General features: G+C 39.2%; 1 protein-coding gene across 5 annotated transcripts in view; it reads right to left on the reverse strand.

Annotated features, from left to right (window-relative positions):
- Positions 1–22,109, reverse strand: part of C1QTNF7 (C1q and TNF related 7) — a 92,781-nt gene that overhangs the window by 6,023 nt on the left and 64,649 nt on the right. For 3 of the 5 annotated variants that reach the window (XM_019740850.3, XM_074321520.2, XM_019740851.3), the window contains exon 2: positions 665–910. In XM_019740850.3, coding sequence (XP_019596409.1) covers positions 665–910 — 246 coding nt within the window. Of the gene's footprint in view, positions 1–664; positions 911–7,711; positions 7,930–9,534; positions 9,888–22,109 lie in introns of those variants that run through there. The other 2 variants (XM_019740848.3, XM_019740852.3) reach the window with 2 other exon arrangements.

Raw genomic sequence — 22,109 nt, forward strand, 5'->3', positions numbered from 1 at the left:
AAATTACTGAAAGATAAGAGGACAGTTGTGTTGCTGTAAAGAGCTATAAGAAATCCTTTTTTAAAATAAAATTAAATTTTTTTTTAGCTGCTGCAGGACTGGTGGGACCGTAGTGAACTAGGAAAAGTAGGCTATACAGGTACTATTGTCATTTCATCTGTAAAAAGTAAAATCTAGAAGCCCTTTGTGTGTCTTTGTTCAGGATATTAGTGCACAGCAAGATGGCATCTGTGCTTTTGGCTTCTAATTCTGCCTCTGCTTCATCTTCCCTCCTGTCCAGCTGTCTGTCCATCCAGCTGCACCCTGTCGTAGCCCGCCACTGCCTGCTGGCTGTAACTGCCCAGTGGTCATGGCCATCAGATGTTTGAATCCAGCTCTGCCATTCACTAGCACTTCGTCTTCAGTAGTTCATTTAATCGTGGCATTGCCCAATGTTCTCATCTATAAAATGTGAGAGCTCCCACCTGAAAGCGTTGTCATTACAATAAAATAAGAATGCACATAAAGAGTTTAGAGTAGCACCTGAAGCATAGTCAAGGTGCAATAAATTGTTGTGATTAATGAAGGGGAAGTAGAGAAAGGATTTAAGAGGCAATTCCCATTAAAAAAGCAGCAAAGAAAGGGAGTAGTTTTCAGGTGCTTTAAGAACTTCATCATTCATTACCTGCAGCCCCCTTTTCACCTTTCTCTCCTTTCCTGCCGTCTCTCCCATCTCGTCCTGGAAGGCCGATCCGACCGTGGGGCCCAGGGGAACCGTTTGCTCCCGGGGGGCCTGGAGGTCCAGGTAAGCCAGGAATGCTACAGATATATCTCGGGGAGTTGCTCTCTCCTTTGAACTGATTGCCCCGAGGTTGTCCACTTGCACAAATGGCGAAACTTGTAACATAGAGCAAGACAAACATCTTTGGCTCTGTAAGAAAAGCACACAGACATAATGTACTCTTTCAGGTGGAGGTTTTGCTGTGATTGAACATAAGAATGGACATTTGCAAAAATCACTTCCGTGCTGGTCTCTTCATGCATGTAAGAAAACCCCTGGTCACCTTATAATTCCATTGGAAACTTAAGGCATTACTGATGGAGTTCTCGGTACTCCACACAAGGGTTGGTGGAGATGTAGGATTTATTTTAAAAAATTCAAAATAAATCCCTTTGTTGCACATTTTCTGCAGAAATCAGTGATGGATTTTGACAAATAATGTTTTGTTTTTTGCAAAAGTAATGCATTTTTTTAAAATTAGTGATGCAAATGAGTAAGATAAACATCAACATTATTCACACCACTGAAAGTGATGATGTTTTTTTCTATGCTATAGAGAAAAGTGATATCATGTCATTGCTGCAATTCTTCAACTATTTTCATGTAACAAAATATCATGAGCATCTCCCCGTGTCAAAAATTATTCATATCAAATATGTGGTGATGGAAGGAGAACTGACTCTGGGTGGTGAACACACAATGGGATTTATAGATGATGTAATACAGAACTGTACACCTGAAATCTATGTAATTTTACTAACAATTGCCACCCCAACAAATTAAAAAAAATTATTCATAACGTGAAAGAAATTGTTGCATTTGTTTCTACTCTCCATTACATACACAATTCCCCACTATAGATGTTGTTTCCAGTTTTCTGCCAATATAAACATGCTAGACATCCTTATATGTAATCCTTGCAAGCATCCAGGGTCATTTTCTTAGGATTTCTGGGCTTTCTTAAAGGAGGAGAAAGGAAGTGGCATTTTCAGGAAAACATGTGTTTTACTTATTAATCACATGTAGTGCCAATTAGTGTTAGTCGGAATACTGTGCACGTCCTGATCGGGGTGTGTGTGTGTCTCAAACTTTAATTTAAAATCTGTGGGCTATAATGCCATGGTATCCCATTAAGCCAATAGCACTGGGGCTCAAAGAACTGAGTGAAGCAGGCAACAGGTATCTTCTCTATGATCTAATAGGACTTGGTTTTTTCCTCCATAAAGCCTGGCAGCTGAGCGTGATGGATCACTTATTAGCATGACCCTTGGCATATAGTCTGAGGGTGGGCAGTGTAGGCTAGGGACACCTGGTTTCTGTGCTAAATGATCCTTAAGATTAGCAGAGTCTTGGATGGGAGAATGTATACATGTGATCCTGGGGTGGTGTAAATTGGCAGTTTTTGGATAGTTGGACCTGTGCTTTAATAGGAAATCTGTACAATGCTTGATATATATGCCTGGCATATACTTACTCAAATGAAATAATTATAAAATGTGGGAAAAGCAATTGGATGAAGTTTCTTTGTCTTTTTGACAGCCACAACAGGAAATTAACCAGGCGCACTGTATCACTTTTATGATACCCATGGGGAAATTGCAACATCTTGGAATTAGACCCAGAAATTTGCCAGAGCATAGGAATGACAAACCGAGAAAAATAGTGTGCGCATGTGGTTTGAAACAGGTCTGATTCCTAGAAATCTCATTAGTGAAAAACTGAAGCAATGTATCCAAATATAGTCTCTGTATCCTCGCCCAAATCTTCGTGTTAGCAGTGGGCCCTCCCTCCCTCAAATCAAGGAGAACAGCTTTGCCATATGCTGTCTGATTGATTTGTCATACAGCACAAACACAAAATTACTGGTCCTATTGCTGAGCTGGGATTCAGGCACTTTCTGAAAAGCCTGGTAGATCTGATAAAGATGCCAGCCCTTCCAAACGTGCCTCAGATGAAGGAAACGGAAAGAACCTTATATCCATACCCCCTGCCACAGTTAAAACAAGATGCAATGATTACATTGTTAGTTCTTGTAAAAAACTGATGAGAGGAGGCTTTCAGAAGGGACTAGAAAGAGGAAAAGATGAGCATAGAAGATACTCATCAAAAGGCTTTTTACCAGACATAGGATGGGATGCTGTATCTGAGGCCAGGAGTTGGTTCTAAGAGGGACTTGAAATTATCTGGAAAAAAGTCACCTTGGGCAGTGGCATCGCAGACTCTGTGATGGAGATTCTGAAGACATGAGCAGACTAATAATTAGGAGTCAGTCTATGAAGAAGGTGTGGTAAGGGTCCAGGTTATTTTGGATGGTGGAGGCTGAATTTAAAAGATATACTTGGAAGGAAGGACATTAACGTTTCCAATAGCCAGGCCACAAGGTGCTCAAAGAAGGAATAAATTCAAACTGAAACAAATACATTGATTGAGCAAATGGTTTGCCTTGCATTGACAAGTACTGTAGACTATTGTCTGCACAGTAATCTAAATGCTGGAAGCGTCTCCAGTTAAAAATCTTTTGAAAGGTACACAAAATGATTATGCACTAACAATTCTCATCAGAACTGAGGGGTTGGGGGGCGCTGTGGTGCCTGATGCTTGGTGATGGTGTGGTGGTGAGTGGCTAGTCGAATCTTGGCACTCAGTTTATCAGGAAGATAACGGGGTGTGGATTATAAGGTAAAACGATGGTGGCATCACTCTGTAATGGTGGTTTATTTTCCTTAAAAGTCAAAAGTCTCATAGTCGATGGTCAATAAGGTCCTACTTCACTGAGCACCTACGCGCCTTCCCTGCCTTCATCTACTACCCTCCTTTCTACTTCCTCAGCTCTAGTCACACTGACTTTCTTGGTGTACCACAAAAACACTAGGGATGCTTGGCCTCAGGGTCTTCACACTGTCTTTTCCCTCTGTCCAAAATTCTGTTCCCCAAGATGGTTACACATCTCACTCTCTCATCTCCTTCTTCAAGTCTTTGCTTAAATGTCATAAAGCCAACTCTTACCACCTTATTTAATACTGCAAGCCACCTCTCCTCCCTCCGGACCCTCCCTCATTCTGCTCGATTTTTTCTATTTTCCATTGTAGTCATCACCCTCTAACTCACTAGATTATTCTAATCTTTAGTATTCTTTTTTAATTTGATGTATCTCCATCCAATAGAATGTAAGCTCTACATTCTTTGAGTCATGGATTGATGTCTCCAACCACCTGCAAGAACTCAGGCTGGGGGCAGAGAAGATTTGGGGTGGAGGGAAGTTGTGAGTTTTGTCAAAAACATGGGGAGAATGGAATATGACAGTATTACCAAACACAGATAAAATAGAGAATTCAAGGAAATATTTCTGGAGTCTGTGGGTCCCTTTCTCAGTGTTTGAGAAATACAAATAAAAGACTTGAGTTGTTTTAATTTTACATGATGTAGTATACTTAAAAAAAATATTTTAAACATTTATTTTTTTTTGTAAAGAGGAAACATGCACATTTATAAATTATTTTTTTTGAAAAGAATTTTCAATGAAAGGTAAATTTCTTCTCCTTCCCAGCCTTCCACACATGCAATTTCCTTTTTGAGAGGCAATCACTGTTGCTAGGTTTTTGTGTGTCCTCCTTCTCCATGTTGGAACATGGTATGCAACTTTCTGTACCTTGCTTTTTCACATAGCTTGGAGATCCTTTTATTATCAGTATACGTAGAGTTGCCTCATTCCTTTTTTAGTGGCTATAGAATAGCCATCATATGTATGTGCTGTATTTAACCAGTCTCCTACTGATGCATATTGGCGATATTTTCATTCTTGTGTTACTATAAACAATAGTGCAATGAACATCTCCATCTAGTGTAATGAATATCTCCATACACATATTCTATGCATGTGATTTATGACATGATCAGCGAAAACGTTTTCCTAGTTTGCCTTTTCACTTTGTTCATGTATTTTTAAAAATATTTTTATCATGAAAACATATTTGAGGTTCAATTTATTGTGTTGAAAAGGTCTTCGTTACTTCAAGATAAAAAAGAGAATCCTCCCACGTTTCTTTCAGTTCCTTTGTTGTTTCGTTTGTTCACATTTAAAATTTGACCCATTAGAATTTTTCTGATAAAAAGTGTGAGATAGGAATCCAACTTTATATTTCAACACCTTATATTGAATGATTCATCTTTCACACACTGCCCCATTGGTTGGCAATGAGTTTGGTTATTTTGGCTGGGACTGACCTATGTTTGTCATGGGTTCATAAAAATTTATAATGTTTTTAAAGCAGCTTTATTGAGATTTAATTTACACAGCATAAAATCGACCAATTAAAGTTTACAACTCAAAGTATACTATAATCTAATTTTAGAACATTTTCAAAACTTCAGAAAGAAACCTTATGAACCTTAGCAGTCACTTCTCATATAAAATGCTCTGAAGGAGTGCATTGAGTTATGTAAATTTATATAGAATATATGGTAAAATGTATATTTCCACCATTATGCTTCATTGGAGTTAGAAAAATCAGAGTTCTGGAAATATTGTTAATCTTAAACAGATCTGTCCTCTATGTTAATTGTAAATGAACTTTCATCCTATTTTTCTGTAGGGATTACAAAGTAATAAGTTCTTAGTTGTTGAAACACATACTTAAAAAATTCACTTTGTGGTATTGTAGATTTCAGAGCCTTCCTGTTAGTGAGTGTTTTGAATCTGTAGACAGGAATGTACTGTACAGCATTTTGTAAGTGTTTTTTTTTTCAGGGATAATACCCTATGTTCTTGCTAAACTAGCTATGGAAAACACTTAAAGTAATACTGAACAAATCAGTGCAAAAATTGAACTTCTAGAAAATGTGTCCACAGATTAAGACCCCTTTGTAAATAGCATCTTTCCTTTATTTTTAAAATAAAATAAACCCATACATAGACAGAACTAACATTTGACAAGGGAGAAAAGAATACTCAATGGGAAAAGAATAGTCTCTTCAGTGAATAGTGTTGGGAAAACTGGATATTCACGTGCAAAAGAATGAAATTGGACCCCTAATTTACACCACTCAAAATTTTAACTTGAAGTGGATTAAAGACTTAAATGTAAGACCTGAAATTGTAAAACCTCTAGAAGAAAACATAGGAAAAAAATCTCGACATTGTTTTTGGCAACAATTTTTTGGATATGACATTAAAAGCATAAACACCAAAAGCAAAAATAAACAAGTGGAACTACATCAAGTTAAAAAGCTTCTGCACAGCAAAAGAAATGATCAACAAAATGAAAAAGCAGTCTACAGAATGGGAGAGAATAAATGCAAACCATATATCAGATGGGGGTTAATACCCAAAATACATAAAGAACTCATAAAACTCAATAGCAAAAACCAAATAATCTGATTGAAAATGGGCAAAGAATCTGAATAGACATTTTTCCAAAGAAGACATGCAAATGGCCAACTAGTATATGAAGCTCGATATCAGTAATCATCAAGGAAACGCAAATTAAAACCTCAATGAGTTACCACCTCTCACCTGTCAGAATGGCTATTATCAGAAAAAGAAGAGATAACAAATCATTGCCCAGGATGTGAAGAAGAGGAAATCCCTGTGCCCTGTTCTTAAGAATGTAAATTGGTACAATCACTATGGAAAACAGTATGGAGGTTCCTCAAAAAATTAAAAATAGAACTACTAGTAATCCTACTACTGGGTATATAGCCAAAGGAAGTGAAAACAGAATATCAAAGATATAGATATCTGATCTTTCATGAGAGCTCAGTGAGAAACTTGCTTTGGTACCAGACGAAAAACAGGTATCTGCCATATTCATAGCAAGTTGATTTATAGTAGCCAAGATATGGAAACAACCTAAGTGTCTATTGACAGATGAATGGATACAGAAAATGTTTTATATAAAAAATATTTTTATATAAAATATATACACATATATATTATATAATTATATATTATATATGTATAATATATAATACATAATCTCATATATTATATATATACATATATGTATATATGTATATATATATTCAGCCACCAAAAGAAGGAAATCTTGCCATTTGCCACAAAATAGATGAAACTTGAAGGCATTATACTAAGTGAAATAAGTCCGGCAGAAATACAAATATAAATACAAATACAAATGCAAACACTATACTGTATGATCTCACTTATATCAGGAATCTAAAAGGCTGAATTCATAGGAACAGAGTAAAATAGTGGTTGTCAGGGGCTGGAGGGTGAGAGAACTGGGAAGATGTTGGTTAAATAATCAAACTTCCAGCTATAAGATGAGTACATTTTGGGGATCTAATATACAGCATAGTGTCTATAATTAATAGTGCTGTATCATATACTTGAAAGTTGCTAAGAGTAAATCTCAAATGTTCTCACTAAACATAAAACAATTATGTGAGGTGATGAATGTTTTAACCTAATTGTAGTAAATATTTCATAATACATGTGTGTCAAATCTTCACATCACCCCCTTTAAACTTACACCATGTTATATGTCAATTATATCTCAGTAAAGCTGAAAAACATAAAAACTGTAGTTGGTGGCAATGTAAAATGGTATAGCTGCTAGGCAAGACAATCTCGTGATTCCTCCAAAAATTTAATACAGAATTACCATGTCATCCAGCAATTCCACTTGTGGATATATACCCCAAAGAAGTGAAAATGGGCTCAAAAAGATATTTGTACAGCCGTGTTCATAGCAGCATTGTTCACAGTAGCCAAAAGGTGGAAGCAACCCAAAGTGTCCATCGACAGATTAATAAACAAAATGTGGCACAGGCATACAATGGAATATTTTTCAACCTTTAAAAGGAAGAAAATTTTGATATGCAGGAATCTTGAAGACTTTGCGCTAAGACAAATATTGTATGATTCTATCTACATAATACAAGGTCGGACAATTAAGTTCATGAACTCATCCTAGAAAAAGTGCTACATACCTCATTGCTGAATATCACTATGGTCACCTTAGAAGTACTCCCCTCGGGAAGCTATGCACCGACACCAGCACCTAGTCCACTCTTCAAAGCAATTTTGGAACTTCTCCTGGAATGGCCATCAGAGCTGTCACATTACCCTTGATATCCTAAATGTCATCAAAATGCCTTTCTTTCAATATTTCCTTTATCTTCAGGTAGAGAAAGAAGTCATTGGGGGCAGATCAGGTGAGTAGGGAGGGTGTTCCAATGCAGTTATTTGTTTACTGGCTAAAAACTCCCTCACAGACAGTGCTGTGGGAGCTGGTGCATTGTTGTGATGCAAGAGCCATGAATTGTTGGCAAAAAGTTCAGGTCATCTAACTTTTTCACACAGCCTTTTCAGCACTTTCAAATAGTAAACTTGGTTCACTGTTTGTCCAGATGGTACAAATTCATAATGAATAATCCCTCTGATATCAAAAAAGGGATTGTTGTAAACAAGTTCGCAAACTTAATTGGCAGACCTCATGTAATGAGAACAGTCAAAATTATAGAGATAGAATAATAATTGCCAGGAGCTAGGGGACAGAGGGAAAGAGGAGTCAGTGTTTCGGTTAGGGAAGATACAAAAGTTCTGAAGATGGATGATGGTGTGATGGTCATACAACAATGTGAATGTACTTAATCTCACTGAACTGTACACTTAAAAATGGTAAATTTTATATTATGTATATTTAACCACAGTAAAAAAATACAAAATAGAAAATATTGAGATGGAGGAAGCATATTAGTATTCTTACTACTGTGCTCGGTGTTTTAACGACAACTGCTCTCCGCACCACTTTGATTTTAAATAAGAAAACTGAGACTCAGGGCTCAAGTCCTCACAGCCATAAAAGTGGCTCAAGAAGGATTTGAACTGAACTTTTTTTTGGGTCTCCAAACTTTTGAATTTTCCTCTATATCATTTGAGGGAAACTAACATTACTTCATGACAAAGGGCTGGACTTGATTATTAATTCAAGTTGAAAATGTGTTTTTGCCTGGAAATCATTAGGAAGAGGATAGGTAACCAGGGGCGGCCAAAATGAGACATATCCTTGGCGTGCGGAAGAAGAGATTTCACAATAGCAGGCTTTTCCCTCTCTGGCTGCACTAGGTGTGGCACTGTGAGCGAGACAGAATGGGGACAGACCTTGGTGTTCACACCCCAGGTCCTTCTGCTTTGTGGTTCCTCAGCTCTGCCTTTGGGGCTCCAATTTCCCTTCTCAGAACTGCTCCTCCCGTTGGCCATGAATTCCTTTCTCCTGTCGCTACTCAACCTACAAATCCACACACTACACTGTGTTAGGACTAGTTATTTAGTTTTTTTCACTAAAATATAAACACTGTATCATCAATATTTAGGACAAAGATGGGTCTACAGTAGAGACTCAACGAAGGTTGAAGGAAGAAAACTATTTATATATCAATATTTATTTTTATCAACAGTTCATGATATACAAAGCTTTGGCTGCTTTATGTAAAATGTTATGATGTCACAAGAGCAATAAATATTGTCATTTATCGAACATTTTGTAGTCAACAGAGCAATGTCAAGTGCATATCATCTTCCCAAAGACCCTTTAGTGTGCTAGATAGGACAGGGAGCCAGTGTCCACAGAAGTCAGGTAACTTGTTTATGGTCACAGTCTAGTGTCAGACCAGAGATTTCAACCCAGGTCTTCATTTTCATGGATTCTTCCTATACAGCTGTCTATTTAATGCCCTCCAAAGCTACCATAATGATATGGGCATTGTGTCTACATTTGCCAAAAATTCTACAAAAAGAGTAAACACCATACCTTGCTCTGAGATGGTGGGTTGCTCCAGCATTCTAAATCCACAAGAAACCGAGGATCTTTCATGAGAGCTCAGCGTGAAACTTGCTTTGGTACCAGACAGAAAAACAAATCCAAGTTCTCAGGGGTTTCCAAATACTTGTACTAAAAATAATTTTCTCCTTTAGTCCCAAGAGCCAGAGGCCCTGGAAGTCATTCATTGGGTGAGATGCAATTAGGGGACGTTAAAATTACGATTTTGTTTGGGATAAACCCTAATCGCCTGCCTTTGTCGACTGTTAAGTTTAGAGACTCCTCCATCTCTGTGTGTTGTGACCTCTTTTCCAGATTGTTTACTTATTTTTTTTTTCTCCTCTTTATTTTTCACTGAGTGGATGTTTCAGGAGAAAAATTACTCACTGACTGGAAATGAGTTATTAAGAGAAAACAGTCATTCCTTACTTGAGAATTTTCATGGTAGAGTCTTCAGGTTCTGGACAATGGGTGGTATCTCATGGAAAAACAAGGAGGGATGTCCCTGTTCTGATAAATATGGCAGGAAAAGGGCCTCTCACTCTATGTGCTGCAAAATGAAAGAAGGTTATGAGTACTGTACTGATGTTTTCTTTGTTCTCCGCTGAATGGATAAATGATTGGGTATTCTTAGAAGACTAATATGTCTTTGTTGCTATAGAGAACTGATCATAACAACTCAAAAGGCAGAATAGTTCTCCAAAGCCTATGACAACTCATCTTCAATGCAATCAATTTCTTTGTTTCCTTCTGATACCTACTTCTTATATCTCCTTAGCAACAGCCGTATATAATTCATGATGTCATTTGTGGAAATTAAGTGACTGAAATAATTTTTTTTCTTGTTTTCCCCACTATTCTTCCCAAGCAATTGAGATGCTAATTGGAAGACAGATTTCCAAAATGCAGGAAGTGGACGCTGACCACAAATTTGCCAAGAGGATTGGTGGGCTGCCCATTCTACTAAGTTTCATTTTGCCTTAGCTGTCTCCCTCCCATCTAGAGAGAATAATCTTTTGAATTTGTTGGCTGGCCAAGATCTGAGTGCCATCAGAGGGTGGTAAAAACACTGCCTTGAACACAGAAGTGAGGCACAGTTTTTGCTAAATTAGAGTAGGATATTTTTATTAAATAAATTTGTATTTAACATTGTACAAGTTTAAGATGTATGGTGTCTCACTTTGATACATTTATATATTATAATATGATTGCCATTAGCTATATTTATCATATTACTTATAGTACAATAATATTGTCTATATTCATTATAGTGTGCATTAGATATCTATGGCTTATTTACCACTCCTTACAAGTTTGTACCCTAAACACCACCACTCTCATTCTCCCCTCCTCGTTCCCTGGTAATTATGTCACCTCCTCTGGCTTGCAAGTCTCTGCTCACCATGGCCGTCCCATGCCCTTTTCTTCACCTGTTCATGTTTGTCCTTATGCATTGCTTTTCCCAGAAAGTCTCCCTGTTACTGTCAACCATGTACAGTCTTGCCTTCCCTTAGCCTTCCTGGCACATTATTTGGACATTCTCATGCACTTTAGCTCACTGATTCTCAGCTAGATCTATTGAATCAGCATCCCAGTGTGCAGGTCTAAGCGTTTACAGTTTCCAAAAGCTCTATGGGGAATTCGGATGGGGATCTTTGCCTTATCTACTCTGGCTCAAGTCATACCTCCTATGGTAAACCGTCTACACCAGGGAGTTTCAGAAACAAACGGTTTCTCCCTCTTTCATCTTGTTCTTTTATTCATTGCCTGATCACATACTTACTGAGTTGCTGCTATATGCCAGATTCTGAATGCTTGGTCTTTGTATTCAATGGAGAGCAAAACACAGAGCCCTTAGAGAGGAAAAGTCTAGTGGAGAAGATGACTTTCATCAAATCATCACAAAACTCTGTTTAACAGGAAGTTAACTGGGACTTCCCACCACCTTGGAGTTTAAGTTGAGGACCCAATGCAGAGAATAGTAGGCAATCAGTGCCCATTCATTTAAGACTTGCCAAAAATCAGCTGCATCTGACACTGACCACCATTCACTTTCAATCCACATAAGAGAGACTAGAAGTTCAAAAACATTAATGGTTAAAGAGACCCATTGAGGTAGAAGGCTATTAGCTGGTGATGGAGTGCTGAGTATCTCTCCCCTGTCTCCCTATGAGGGACAGAAGAGGGGAATGACACCCTCCCCTTAGCCAAGTGCCCAAGACCCCAACAGTTCTCTGATTGTATTAGAGATGCCTGCAAGAAACAAACAGTGTTGTTCTCTGGTGGGGTGTAAACTGAGCTGTGAAACTGAAAGCCTTGCAACTATCATGAAGTTTTGATTTAGTTTTATCTTCTTTAATGTCTGAAAATGAGTCACAATTGACTAATGAGATTGTTCATGTAACTGAAAGTGACCATAAAGATAAGGAATTTCCCCGAGATGGTACGTATGAAAGGACAGGGAAGAAAGATCCAACAGAATTTGACTAGAAAAAATGATAGGAAAAAATTTATATTGTTTCTTATTTACATCATATTCAGGACGGATAAGACCATTTGATAAATTCAGTGCACTCTGGAGAGAGTTCTGAAGGAAAAGTAAAGATGTTGTGAGAGCATTTAGCAGGACGACCTAGTCATGACTTGCCTAAAGAAATGACATCTGCCCTGAAATAAGAAACAGCAGTAGGCAGTAACCAGGAAGAGGGGTGGGAAAACACTTCCAGGCTGACGGAATGCCATGTGCAAAGGCCCTGAGGTAGAAAAGGGTGATTTTGAAAGGCCATTGAAAGGAGTAAAAGAGAGCATGTGCCTGGAGGGAGAATGTGCCTGGACCAGGCAGGGTTCTGCTGGCCATGGGGAGTTCTGTTCTGGATCCAGAGGGTGGCAGGAGCCCCCAAAGGGCTGTGAGCAGGGTTTTATGGATCAGGCTGTCAACTCTCCCTCAAGCCGAGAGCAGTTACAATAAGTAGAAATGATGTCTATTGACAGTTTCTTGGCTTTTCAATGTAGTTCAACAAGCTATGAAGACTCAGTTTGGTTTCTGAACGGAATCTGCTTTCGTTGTAGGGGAAGATGAGCATCCTTGTGAGAAAAGAAGTTAGCATATTTAAAAAGAGGCAATTCACCCATTCATTGAATGAACAAATGTCATTGGTCCCTACCATGTTCCAGTCGCTGCCCCAGGCCCTGAAGATAAGGAGTTTAAAGAGGAAGACAGAAACACTTGCCACTGAGCTCACCTTCTGGTGGGAATTTCATGTCATTAAGGATAAAAAAGCCTCGGGGATCGTCAGCCTGATTTCCCCACTTTATAGATGAGAAAACACATTCAGTGAGAAGTGACTTCCCTAAAGTTGACTTTTATATACAACACCATATTTGATCTCGGGATCCCTGTATCATTTCCAAGATTCTCTCGTCTGCATAGCAGAGCCTCTCACCAAGACCTGATTCATGGAGAAGACACTGCAGTATTTTTTAGAGACATAAATATCTATTACTGTGGACAAGTGAAAATGAACAATGTAGTGTTATCCCACATCATAATACTTGACACTTGCCTTTATGCCCCAGACATCACTTCTCATATTTTAATCATAAGAAAAAAATGTAAAAATTATGGAAAATTTCAAACACATTCAAGTAGAGATGAAACAAGTTCTGATGCATCTACCACCTAGCTTAACAGGTACCCACGGGGAATATTGTTCCATGGATACCCCTATTCACTTGTTTTCTCTTTTCCCCCACCCCTGCATTTTGTATGTTTTGAAGCAAATTCCGCCCATCACATCATTTATTCCATAATTATTCTAGGAAAACCTAGGAATTTTTATCATCTTGGATCATAACAGAGTGACACCAAGCATCTTCATTGGCCCTTGAGGCCTTTGAACCGAAAATGAGCATACTTTAGATCAGCACAAAATGTCTTACAAGCACTTTAACGCAAACTGCTACATTAGGTACTAAAACCTCCAAAATGTAATTTTATATGGCCTCAGCGTTTTTCAGTGATGTTTTCAGAGGGCCGGGGGAGCTCTCTGATGATTTGGTACAGAAATTCCAGGACTTAGGTTCATTAAAGCCTGTCTGTAGGCCTGTGTGGTGGGAAAGCAGACGGTGCAGAGCTGGTCTGCAGTTCGCCACACGTAGAGGACGGGTGGTGCTGGTGTGAGGTGTTCCAATCTTTGGCTTTCACTAACAAAACCTGTCAGACTGTCCTAAGACTCTTTAGGAAACACTAGAGAACCTGAGCTGTCTTTAAAATGTTAGGTAACCCTAGATAGAGTTTTGGAATGGGAAAGCTAACAGTGACACTTTCCTGAGAAATGTTTGGCGTATCAGAGATGCCATATCTTTGGGGTGTGTGTGTGTGTGTGTGTGTGTGCGTGTGTGTGTGTGTGTGTGTGTTCTTTTTGTAAAAAATTGAGATAGAATTCATATATAACTTATTAGTTGCAGGTGTACAACCTATTGTGTCAATATAAAGCATGTATTGCGAAATGATCACCACAATATTTAATTTACGTCCAGCAACACAGATGGTTACCAATTGTTGTTTTCTTGTGATGAAGACTTTTAAGATTTACTCTCATAGCAACTTTCAAAGATACAATACAGCGTTGTTAGCTGTCATCACCGTGCTGTACGTTGCATCCCAAGTACTTAGTTATTTTATAACTGTAAGTTTGTTCCTTTTGACTCCCTTTGCCAATTTCATCCCACTCCCCAACCCTGCCTCTGGTGACCACCAGTCTCATCTCTTTGAGTTCTGTTTTTGATATATTTTTTTAAAGATTCCTCATATAAGTGAGATCACATGGTACTTGCCTTTGACATTTCATTTAGCATAATGTCCTCAAGGTCCATCCATGTTGTCACAAATGGCAAAATTTTATTCTTTTTATGGCTGAGTAATATTCATATATACAATATATATGTATATATATTATATAATCTCATGTTTTCTTTATCCATATATCCATTGATGGACACTTTAAGTTATTTCTGAAATGCTGTATCTTTGAAAGATGAAAATAAAATAAAATTTATCAAGAGTTTATTATCTCAAAACACTGTCCTAAGTGCTTTATATGCATTTCTTGTCTATTCTTTACCATAAGCCCATGAGGTCGCTGCTATGACTTCTCCCTGACAATTGAGGGGACAGACTGACATCACTGGTAAGGGCAGAGCTAGAGTCCAAAACACTCCTCTTTACAAGTGATCATGTTGTCACGTGAGGGTTGCCTAGAATCCAAGGATTATTTCCAAGTTTGGCTTACGAGTCTCTCTTCATGACATTCAATAGCAATGGGAATGAAAAACTTAATTTGGAAGTTTAACGTTAAATGGACAAGGAATAACATTAGAGGAGAGTGCCTTGTCCCTGCTCCTTTGGTCTGCAGGAGAAATACACCACCTCTGTTTATTTTACCCCAGGGAAGGTGGGATGGATGAATTTGAGACATTTAGGAAGAAAACTAGGTGTTTTCAGCTCAGTTGACTGGGGACAAAAATCTGCCCAATTTCACAGAACCTGGATTAGGAAGACCCTTTACCATCACACCTAAGAACCATTCTTATTTTGTTAAAGCTGTAATTTATAAAGAGTAATATTCACCTTTGTATGAGTACAATCTGATGAATTTTGACCAATGTATACAGCCGTGCAACCATCACAGACTAGAGACATAGGCCTTTTCCATTCCCTCCAAAATGTTGCCTCCCGCCCCTTGGTAGTCAGAACTTGCTCCCACCCCAGCCACTGGCAACCACTGATCTTATTTCCGTCCCAATAATTTTGTCTATTCCAGAATGTCATATGGATGGAATTGTACAGTATGTGAGTTTAGAGTGTGTCTTCTTCCACCGAGCATAATGCTTTTGAGAGTAATTCATGTTTCTTCCATTGTGTGGGTGCACTATTATTCGTTTCTACATGTACCAGCTGTGGGTATTCGGTTGGTTTCTCATGATTGGCTATTCTGAATTAACGTTGCAATAAACATTCATGCACAGGTCTTTGTGTAGACATATGTTTCTAGTTCTTGTAGGTAAATACCTAGGAGAGGGACTGCTACGTAATGTGTTAAGAGTGCATTGAATTTCACAGGAAACTGCCAAACTGTTTTCCAAAGAGGCTGTGCCATTTTGTATTTTCAGCAGCAATGTATGCTCCATATTCTTGCTGGCACATTCTATTATTGGTTTTGCTTTCAAATTTTAGCCATTTTAAGGTGTGTGTTGGTATTACATTGTGGTTTCAATTTGCTTTTCCCTAATGCTGTTGAGCATCTCTTCATGTGCTTATTTGCCGTCCATATATCTTCTCTGGTGAAGAATTAGTGCAAATCTTCTCATTTGGGGTTATTTACTTGCTTGTTATTGGTTGTAAGAATTCTTTATATATTCTACATACATATGAGATGTACATTTTACAAATATTTTCTCCAGTCTATGAGTTGACTTGTTTTTTTATTAACGGTCTTTTGAAGAGAAGTATTTAAGTTTAATTTATCAACTGTTTTCTTTTATAGTTAGCAGTTTTGTGTTTTATCTAAGAAATCTTAGCCAAACCCAAGGTCACAGATATTTTCTCCTAGAAGTTTTATAGCTTTAGGCATTACAGTAAAGTCTATGACCCCTTTCAATTTTTGTATATGGGGTGAGGTAAGAAGTGAGATTTGTTTTTCTTTGCATATATGGCCACTGAAGAAATGTGGTTTCTGTTGGTGGAGGGAGAAACAACTGTAAGTCAGAGTAAGAGACAGCATTCATTTCTTTATTTTTTAAATAGAGTTTAGAGTTCTTTCTTGCTGGGCCTGGGAAATGCCTGTCTTTGGTGACACTCTTACTGGGTTCTTGATCTGCATTCTCAGAATAATCTTATCTACATGATTAGAGAATCTCTCCCTGAGGAAGTAACTTCTGAGCAATTTTTTAAGACTTGAAGTACTATCTTGGAAAACAGGTGTGAGAGTGGGGTAGCATAGGCTTTCCAGGGGCAGAGATGATGGCTTGAGTAAAAGCCTGGCATTAAGACAGAGCAGGAGAAAGTGAGAGAAAGCTGGTGAGGAGGCTGGAGGAGAAGAATGTGGGAGGAATAGTAAGAGAGGAGGAAGAAGGCTGAGGCGGAAGCTGCCTATAGCGAAGGTGAAAGTCCGTTGTGAATCTTGGACTTGATCTGAAAGGCAGTAAGAGGCAAGTGAAGGGGAAGTGTGGGAGTGATAAGAGCATGCATCCATTCTGAAAAGTTCTCTTAGACGGACACGATGAGAAGCACTGGAGGGAGGCAAGAATGAAGGGCTATGGTAGATGGCACCCGTGAGCAAGGAGAGGTAAGAAAAACACCCAACCACTGACAGTGATTCTAATAGAAATGAGTAACAGATTTTGTTTGTTTTTTATTTGGCTCTGTGTGTGTGTGTGTGTGTGTGTGTGTGTGTGTGTGTGTGTGTGTGTTCATTCTTGTGTGTGATTTCTTTCTAATATTTTTTCTATTTATAGTTTGCAATTTTTTTCATCAAAATACATCTGTTCTTGTTTACCTCAAAATTTATTTTCTATGCTCTATATGCGGAATATATGCATAATTGTCACATAGACTTATTCATACTTTATCTTAAATATGTGACCATTAAAGAAAATTTGTAGAGGATAAAAAGATAGAAAAGTAAAAGTGAAACATTTTATAGTTCTCTCAGATAACCACCGTTACCAGTTTATTTTATTTTCTTCTGTTATTATTTTTTTTGTTTGTTTCTGTGTATATATACATACATAGATAGTTTGTTCAAAGATTTGTAATATTTCCCATATACTGTTGCCGCTTGCTTTTTCTTTCTTTCTTTTATAAAATTGAAATATATTTGACATATAACTGTATAATTTAAGGTGTATACCATGTTGATTTGCTACATTTATGTGTTATAATATATTGCATTGCAGTGATAGCACTCTATCATGTCACATAATTATCACTTCTTTTTGTAGTGGGAATAATTAAGATCTAGTCTCTTAGCAAGTGTGGTGTTTATAATAGCGCTGATGTCTATCTTCAGTAGACTGTGCATTAGATTTCCCCGACTTACTTGTCTACTAGTTGCAAGTCTGTATCCTTAAACAGCTCTCCTTTTCCCCTACCCCAGTCCCTGGTAACCAGCATTCTACTCTCTCTTTTTATTTGTTTGGCTTTTTTAGATTCCACATATAAGTGAGATCATCCAGTGTTTGTCTTTCTCTGACTTATCTCACTTAGCATAATGTCCTCAAGGTAATTTCATGTCATCACAAATGGCAAGATGTCCTTCTGTCTCATGGCTGTATACTATTCCATTATTCACACCTTCTTTGTCCATTCAACTGTTGATGGGCACTTATGTTGTTTCCATATCTTGGTTATTGTAAATAATGCTGCAACTGGTGAAGGGCTTAACAAATATAAGTGGGTAGTTACAAAATAGTCATGAGGATGCAAAGTATAGCATAGGGAATATAGTCAATAATATGGTAATACCGATGTATGGTGTCAGATGGGTACAAGATTTATCAGGGTGATTACTTCATAAGTTATATAAATATCTAATCACTATGTTGTATAACTGAAACTAGTATAATATTGTATGTCAACTGCAATTGAAAAAAAATGCTGCAGTAAACATGAGGGTGCAGATAGCTTTTGAATATCCCATTTTCATTTCCTTTGGATATACACTGAAGTAGGATTGTTGTTGGATCATCTGCTTGCTTTTTCTTTAACTTAATATTATATCATAATCATTTTTCCTCTGTTAGTTTTTGGAATCATTAATGGCCAAACAATATCCATCAAGTAGTTGTACCATAATTTATTTAATCTCCTCCCCCCATTACTAGGCAATTAAGTTGGTTTCATTTTTCCTATTATAAATGAGATTACATTGAAAATTTATGTGCATAAGCCTTTATCCCTATTAAGGATTATTTGCTTCGGATAAATTCCCAGAAATGGAATTACTGGGTCAAGAGATTTGGGTGTTTTATGTCTCTTGGTACGTGCTGCCAAACTGCTTTCCAAAAGGCTGCATTTACACTGCCCCATCCCCGAATAAAAACAAAATTCAGGAGAATGTCTGCTCCTCACCAGTCAGGTACCATTAGTCCCTGGAACACAGGCAGAGCCGCGGGTGCCCGATTTGGAAGTGACTTTAGAGGTCAGCAAAGCTGATGGTTGCCCACAGAGGTGTGTGTTGTGGAGAGTACATCAAAACTTGTTCCACAGTGGTTTTGACAATTGTACCATCTCTGGGTCAGGTAGCTCCAAATTTCCCACATACCCTCAGCCAGGGGTTAAGAGTTACTCATTAGTAATTCCACAGAACTAGTACCGTGCTGGGCATAGTAGGTGCCCAAGCTACCTGGCAGATTGAATACAGGTGATGAGATACACTGCCTGAGTCGAAAGGATCTCATTTTCTCCCTGGAACAGTTGTGTGCCTGGGTAGATAGCTCAGGCAGGATACCAGAGACAGCTTTGTGGTGGGACAGAGAATGCAGCCCCTGGTGTCGCTGGGGCTCCAGGGCACCAGAGGCTCTCAGTCCCCAGGGCTCAGCTTCTATGGGGTCTTTGAACTCTTAGAAAGACTTCCGGGAGCCCTTGCTCAAAGAGCAAAGAGTCACATGACTAGGAAGGCAGTAGAACCCATTTCCGTCTCTTCCGCACCCAAGGTGTAGCCCTCCTGGCTCTCCCCTCAAGGCTCTGCACTGACCCAGACCTACGGGTGACCTTTGCCCTGGTCATTAGTTATCCTCCGGCCTTCCTTTGCCCCTTGGGCTATCCAGAACCTACCACTTTTCCAGGTCCAGTTGAAAGCCGGCTCTGCTAACTCCAGAAAGTTTATTCATTCCACACAAATTTATCCAGCCTCCCACTGGACCAGCTGCTGACCATCGGCTGAGGTCCTCAGTTAGACAAGACCATTCTAGTTTTTATATACACTTTGTTTTCTAGTAGCTCTGTGACTTTGCGTGTTGCTGCTCTCTTTCAACCTGCCTGCTCTTTCTCTTTCTTCACCTGGTTTGACCCCACACTCATTCAAAAACTCATTAGTCTTCGACTCTGTGCCCAGGTGTTGGTCAACACTGTTGAGCAGCCTGGACGAGACCTCTGAGTCTGCAGTGGGTCATGGAGTTAGAAAGCTGTCGGGACTGTCACTATTATTATTCTCATTTTATACATGGAAAACCTGAAGCACAAAGAGTACCTTGCCTGAGACCACACGGTCTTCGACTCTTAACCACTATATTCTACTATGTCTTTTGAGTAAGTAATTTTATACACATGAAAGACAGCAAGTGCTACAAATAAAAAGAAGAGACTAAAAAGGGGGACGTAGGTTAATCTGAGGGATCAAGGAAGGCCCCTGTAGGGAAGGCACATTTAAGGATTCCTGAGGATGACTTAGCCAGGTAAAGACAGGAGAGATGCTCTCCGGGAAGGGACAACAGCGTGTGTGAAGGTGCTGGGGCAGGAGAGGGCTTTGGGAATTCTAGAAAATGAAAGAACAGTGGGTTTGTGTTTATAGCACAAGGGGACCTACAGTAGAAGTGGTCAGAGAAATAGGCGAGGTCAAATCATTGCAGGGCTTTGAAGAGTTTGTATTTTACCTTAAGAGCAATGGGAGCCCCCAAACAAAGGAAACGGTCATCTTTGTCATGCTTAAAGTAGGACTCCGGCTGCTGTGTGGAGAATGGGTTACAGAGGGCTGGGGACAGGACATGGATGACCCGTTGGGAGGTTGATGCAGGCAAGTAGGCTTGACACGATCATGACTGGTTATCGTCGCGGCAGGAGATAAAAAGAGAAATGGAGACATTTGGAACATTTTTGCTTAAGTCCTGATGGGATTCCCCTCCTGCACTGGTCAACACCAGCCAGCTCTGAAGCGCCTTCTTTCTGTCCCTCTGGCACCTCACCCTAGTATCACATGGGGGACAATCTCCACTGTATCTTGTCTGCTTCCTCTCCGACTGCGAGCTGTCCAATGGTTATTGTTTTGCTCACTGCTGTACCTCTGCCACTAGGACAGTGTCTGCCTCTGGTAGGTGCTTGAAAAATGTTTTTACAATTTGTTGAATTGGTCACTTACTGTGTGCTAATCACTGCACAAAGTTTTATGTGCACTGGTTTGTGTTCTACGCTCAGCAACCCCACATGAGGTGGTTACTCTTTCATCCCCATTATAGACAAGGAAACAAAGACGTAGAGGGCCAGTTGCCTTTAGTACACTCATGTAACTATGAAATGTTAGAGCTGTGGCTTGAATCCAGGCCTGTTGGTGACAAAGACCGTGTGTGAGAACACCCAGCTACGACCTGCCTACACTTCTCACCCGGCTTGCACATTAGGTGAGTGGGGTCTTTGATCAGATCATCACTGAATTAAACATTGAGGCACGATGCAGAAGGCAGCAAGTCGGTGTGCATGGAACTCAACCAAACTGAATCAGGCAGTATAGACACACAGTGGAATATTAGACAGCCACGAAAAGGAACAGGGTACTGACACATGCTACAACATGGAAGGACCTCAAAAATATTATTCTATGTGAAAGAAGCCCGAAACAGAAGGCTACATAGTGTGAGTCCAGTTCTATGAAATCTCCAGAACAGGTGAATTCATAGAGACAAGAAGCAGATGGGTGGTTGTCAAAGCTTGGAGGTAGGAATGAGGCATGGGAGTGACTGCTTAGTGGGTCAGGGATTTCCTTTTAGGGTGAAGAAAATGTTTTGGAAATTGATAGAGGTGGTGGCTATTCAACTTTGTTAATGTACTAAGTCCCACTGAATTGTTTACTTTAAGATGGTGAATTTTATGTCACGTAAGTTTCACCTCAATAAAAAATAATGCGCGGGAATGAAATGCACTAGCTTCAGACTAGTGGTTAATTGAGGAGCAAGGAAAAGATCAAAATGGAGCTTTAGCTAAACCTATAATTTTTTATTTCTTTATAAAAGATCTGAAGCAAACACCAAACAAACAAACAACAAACAAACCTACCATTACTTAAGTTATCGCTGGAAAGTTTTTCATATAGAGAAATGGAGCTAAGACAGAACAGAACACAACAGCTGAGTGTGAAGCCCGCATTGGTCAGATTTCAGCCTCTTTTTTTTCTCCACTCAAGCCTCTGACTTTAAAAGGAGGGATTTCAAAGTTATGAGACCAGATGCGTTGTGTTATGGCCACCATTCTTATCTTGTAATGAATGCCATGTCCATGTGAGACCTAACAAACTGCAGAAATCAGCTCTCCATGATTCGTCTCTGTTCCCTCCGATAGAAAACTGTCATGGAAAGAGCTGGTACATTGACTGAGTAGTTGCCCAGGCCTACAGGAAAGTGGAGCTCAGGCACCAATGCCTCCTGGGCCCTCCCTGGGCCCCACCACAGTGCACATGTCAACGTGGATGACTTTCAGAATCGCCTCTGGGGTGGGTGTTCCATAGCTGAGAAAATGGAGTCTCAGGTGAGGAACCTACTGAAGGTCACACAGGGACCAACACAGAGCTGGGATTCCA

This window comes from Rhinolophus sinicus, chromosome 1, assembly GCF_057876585.1.
Source record: "Rhinolophus sinicus isolate RSI-liver-muscle chromosome 1, RSI-T2T, whole genome shotgun sequence".
Lineage (NCBI taxonomy): Eukaryota > Metazoa > Chordata > Mammalia > Chiroptera > Rhinolophidae > Rhinolophus > Rhinolophus sinicus.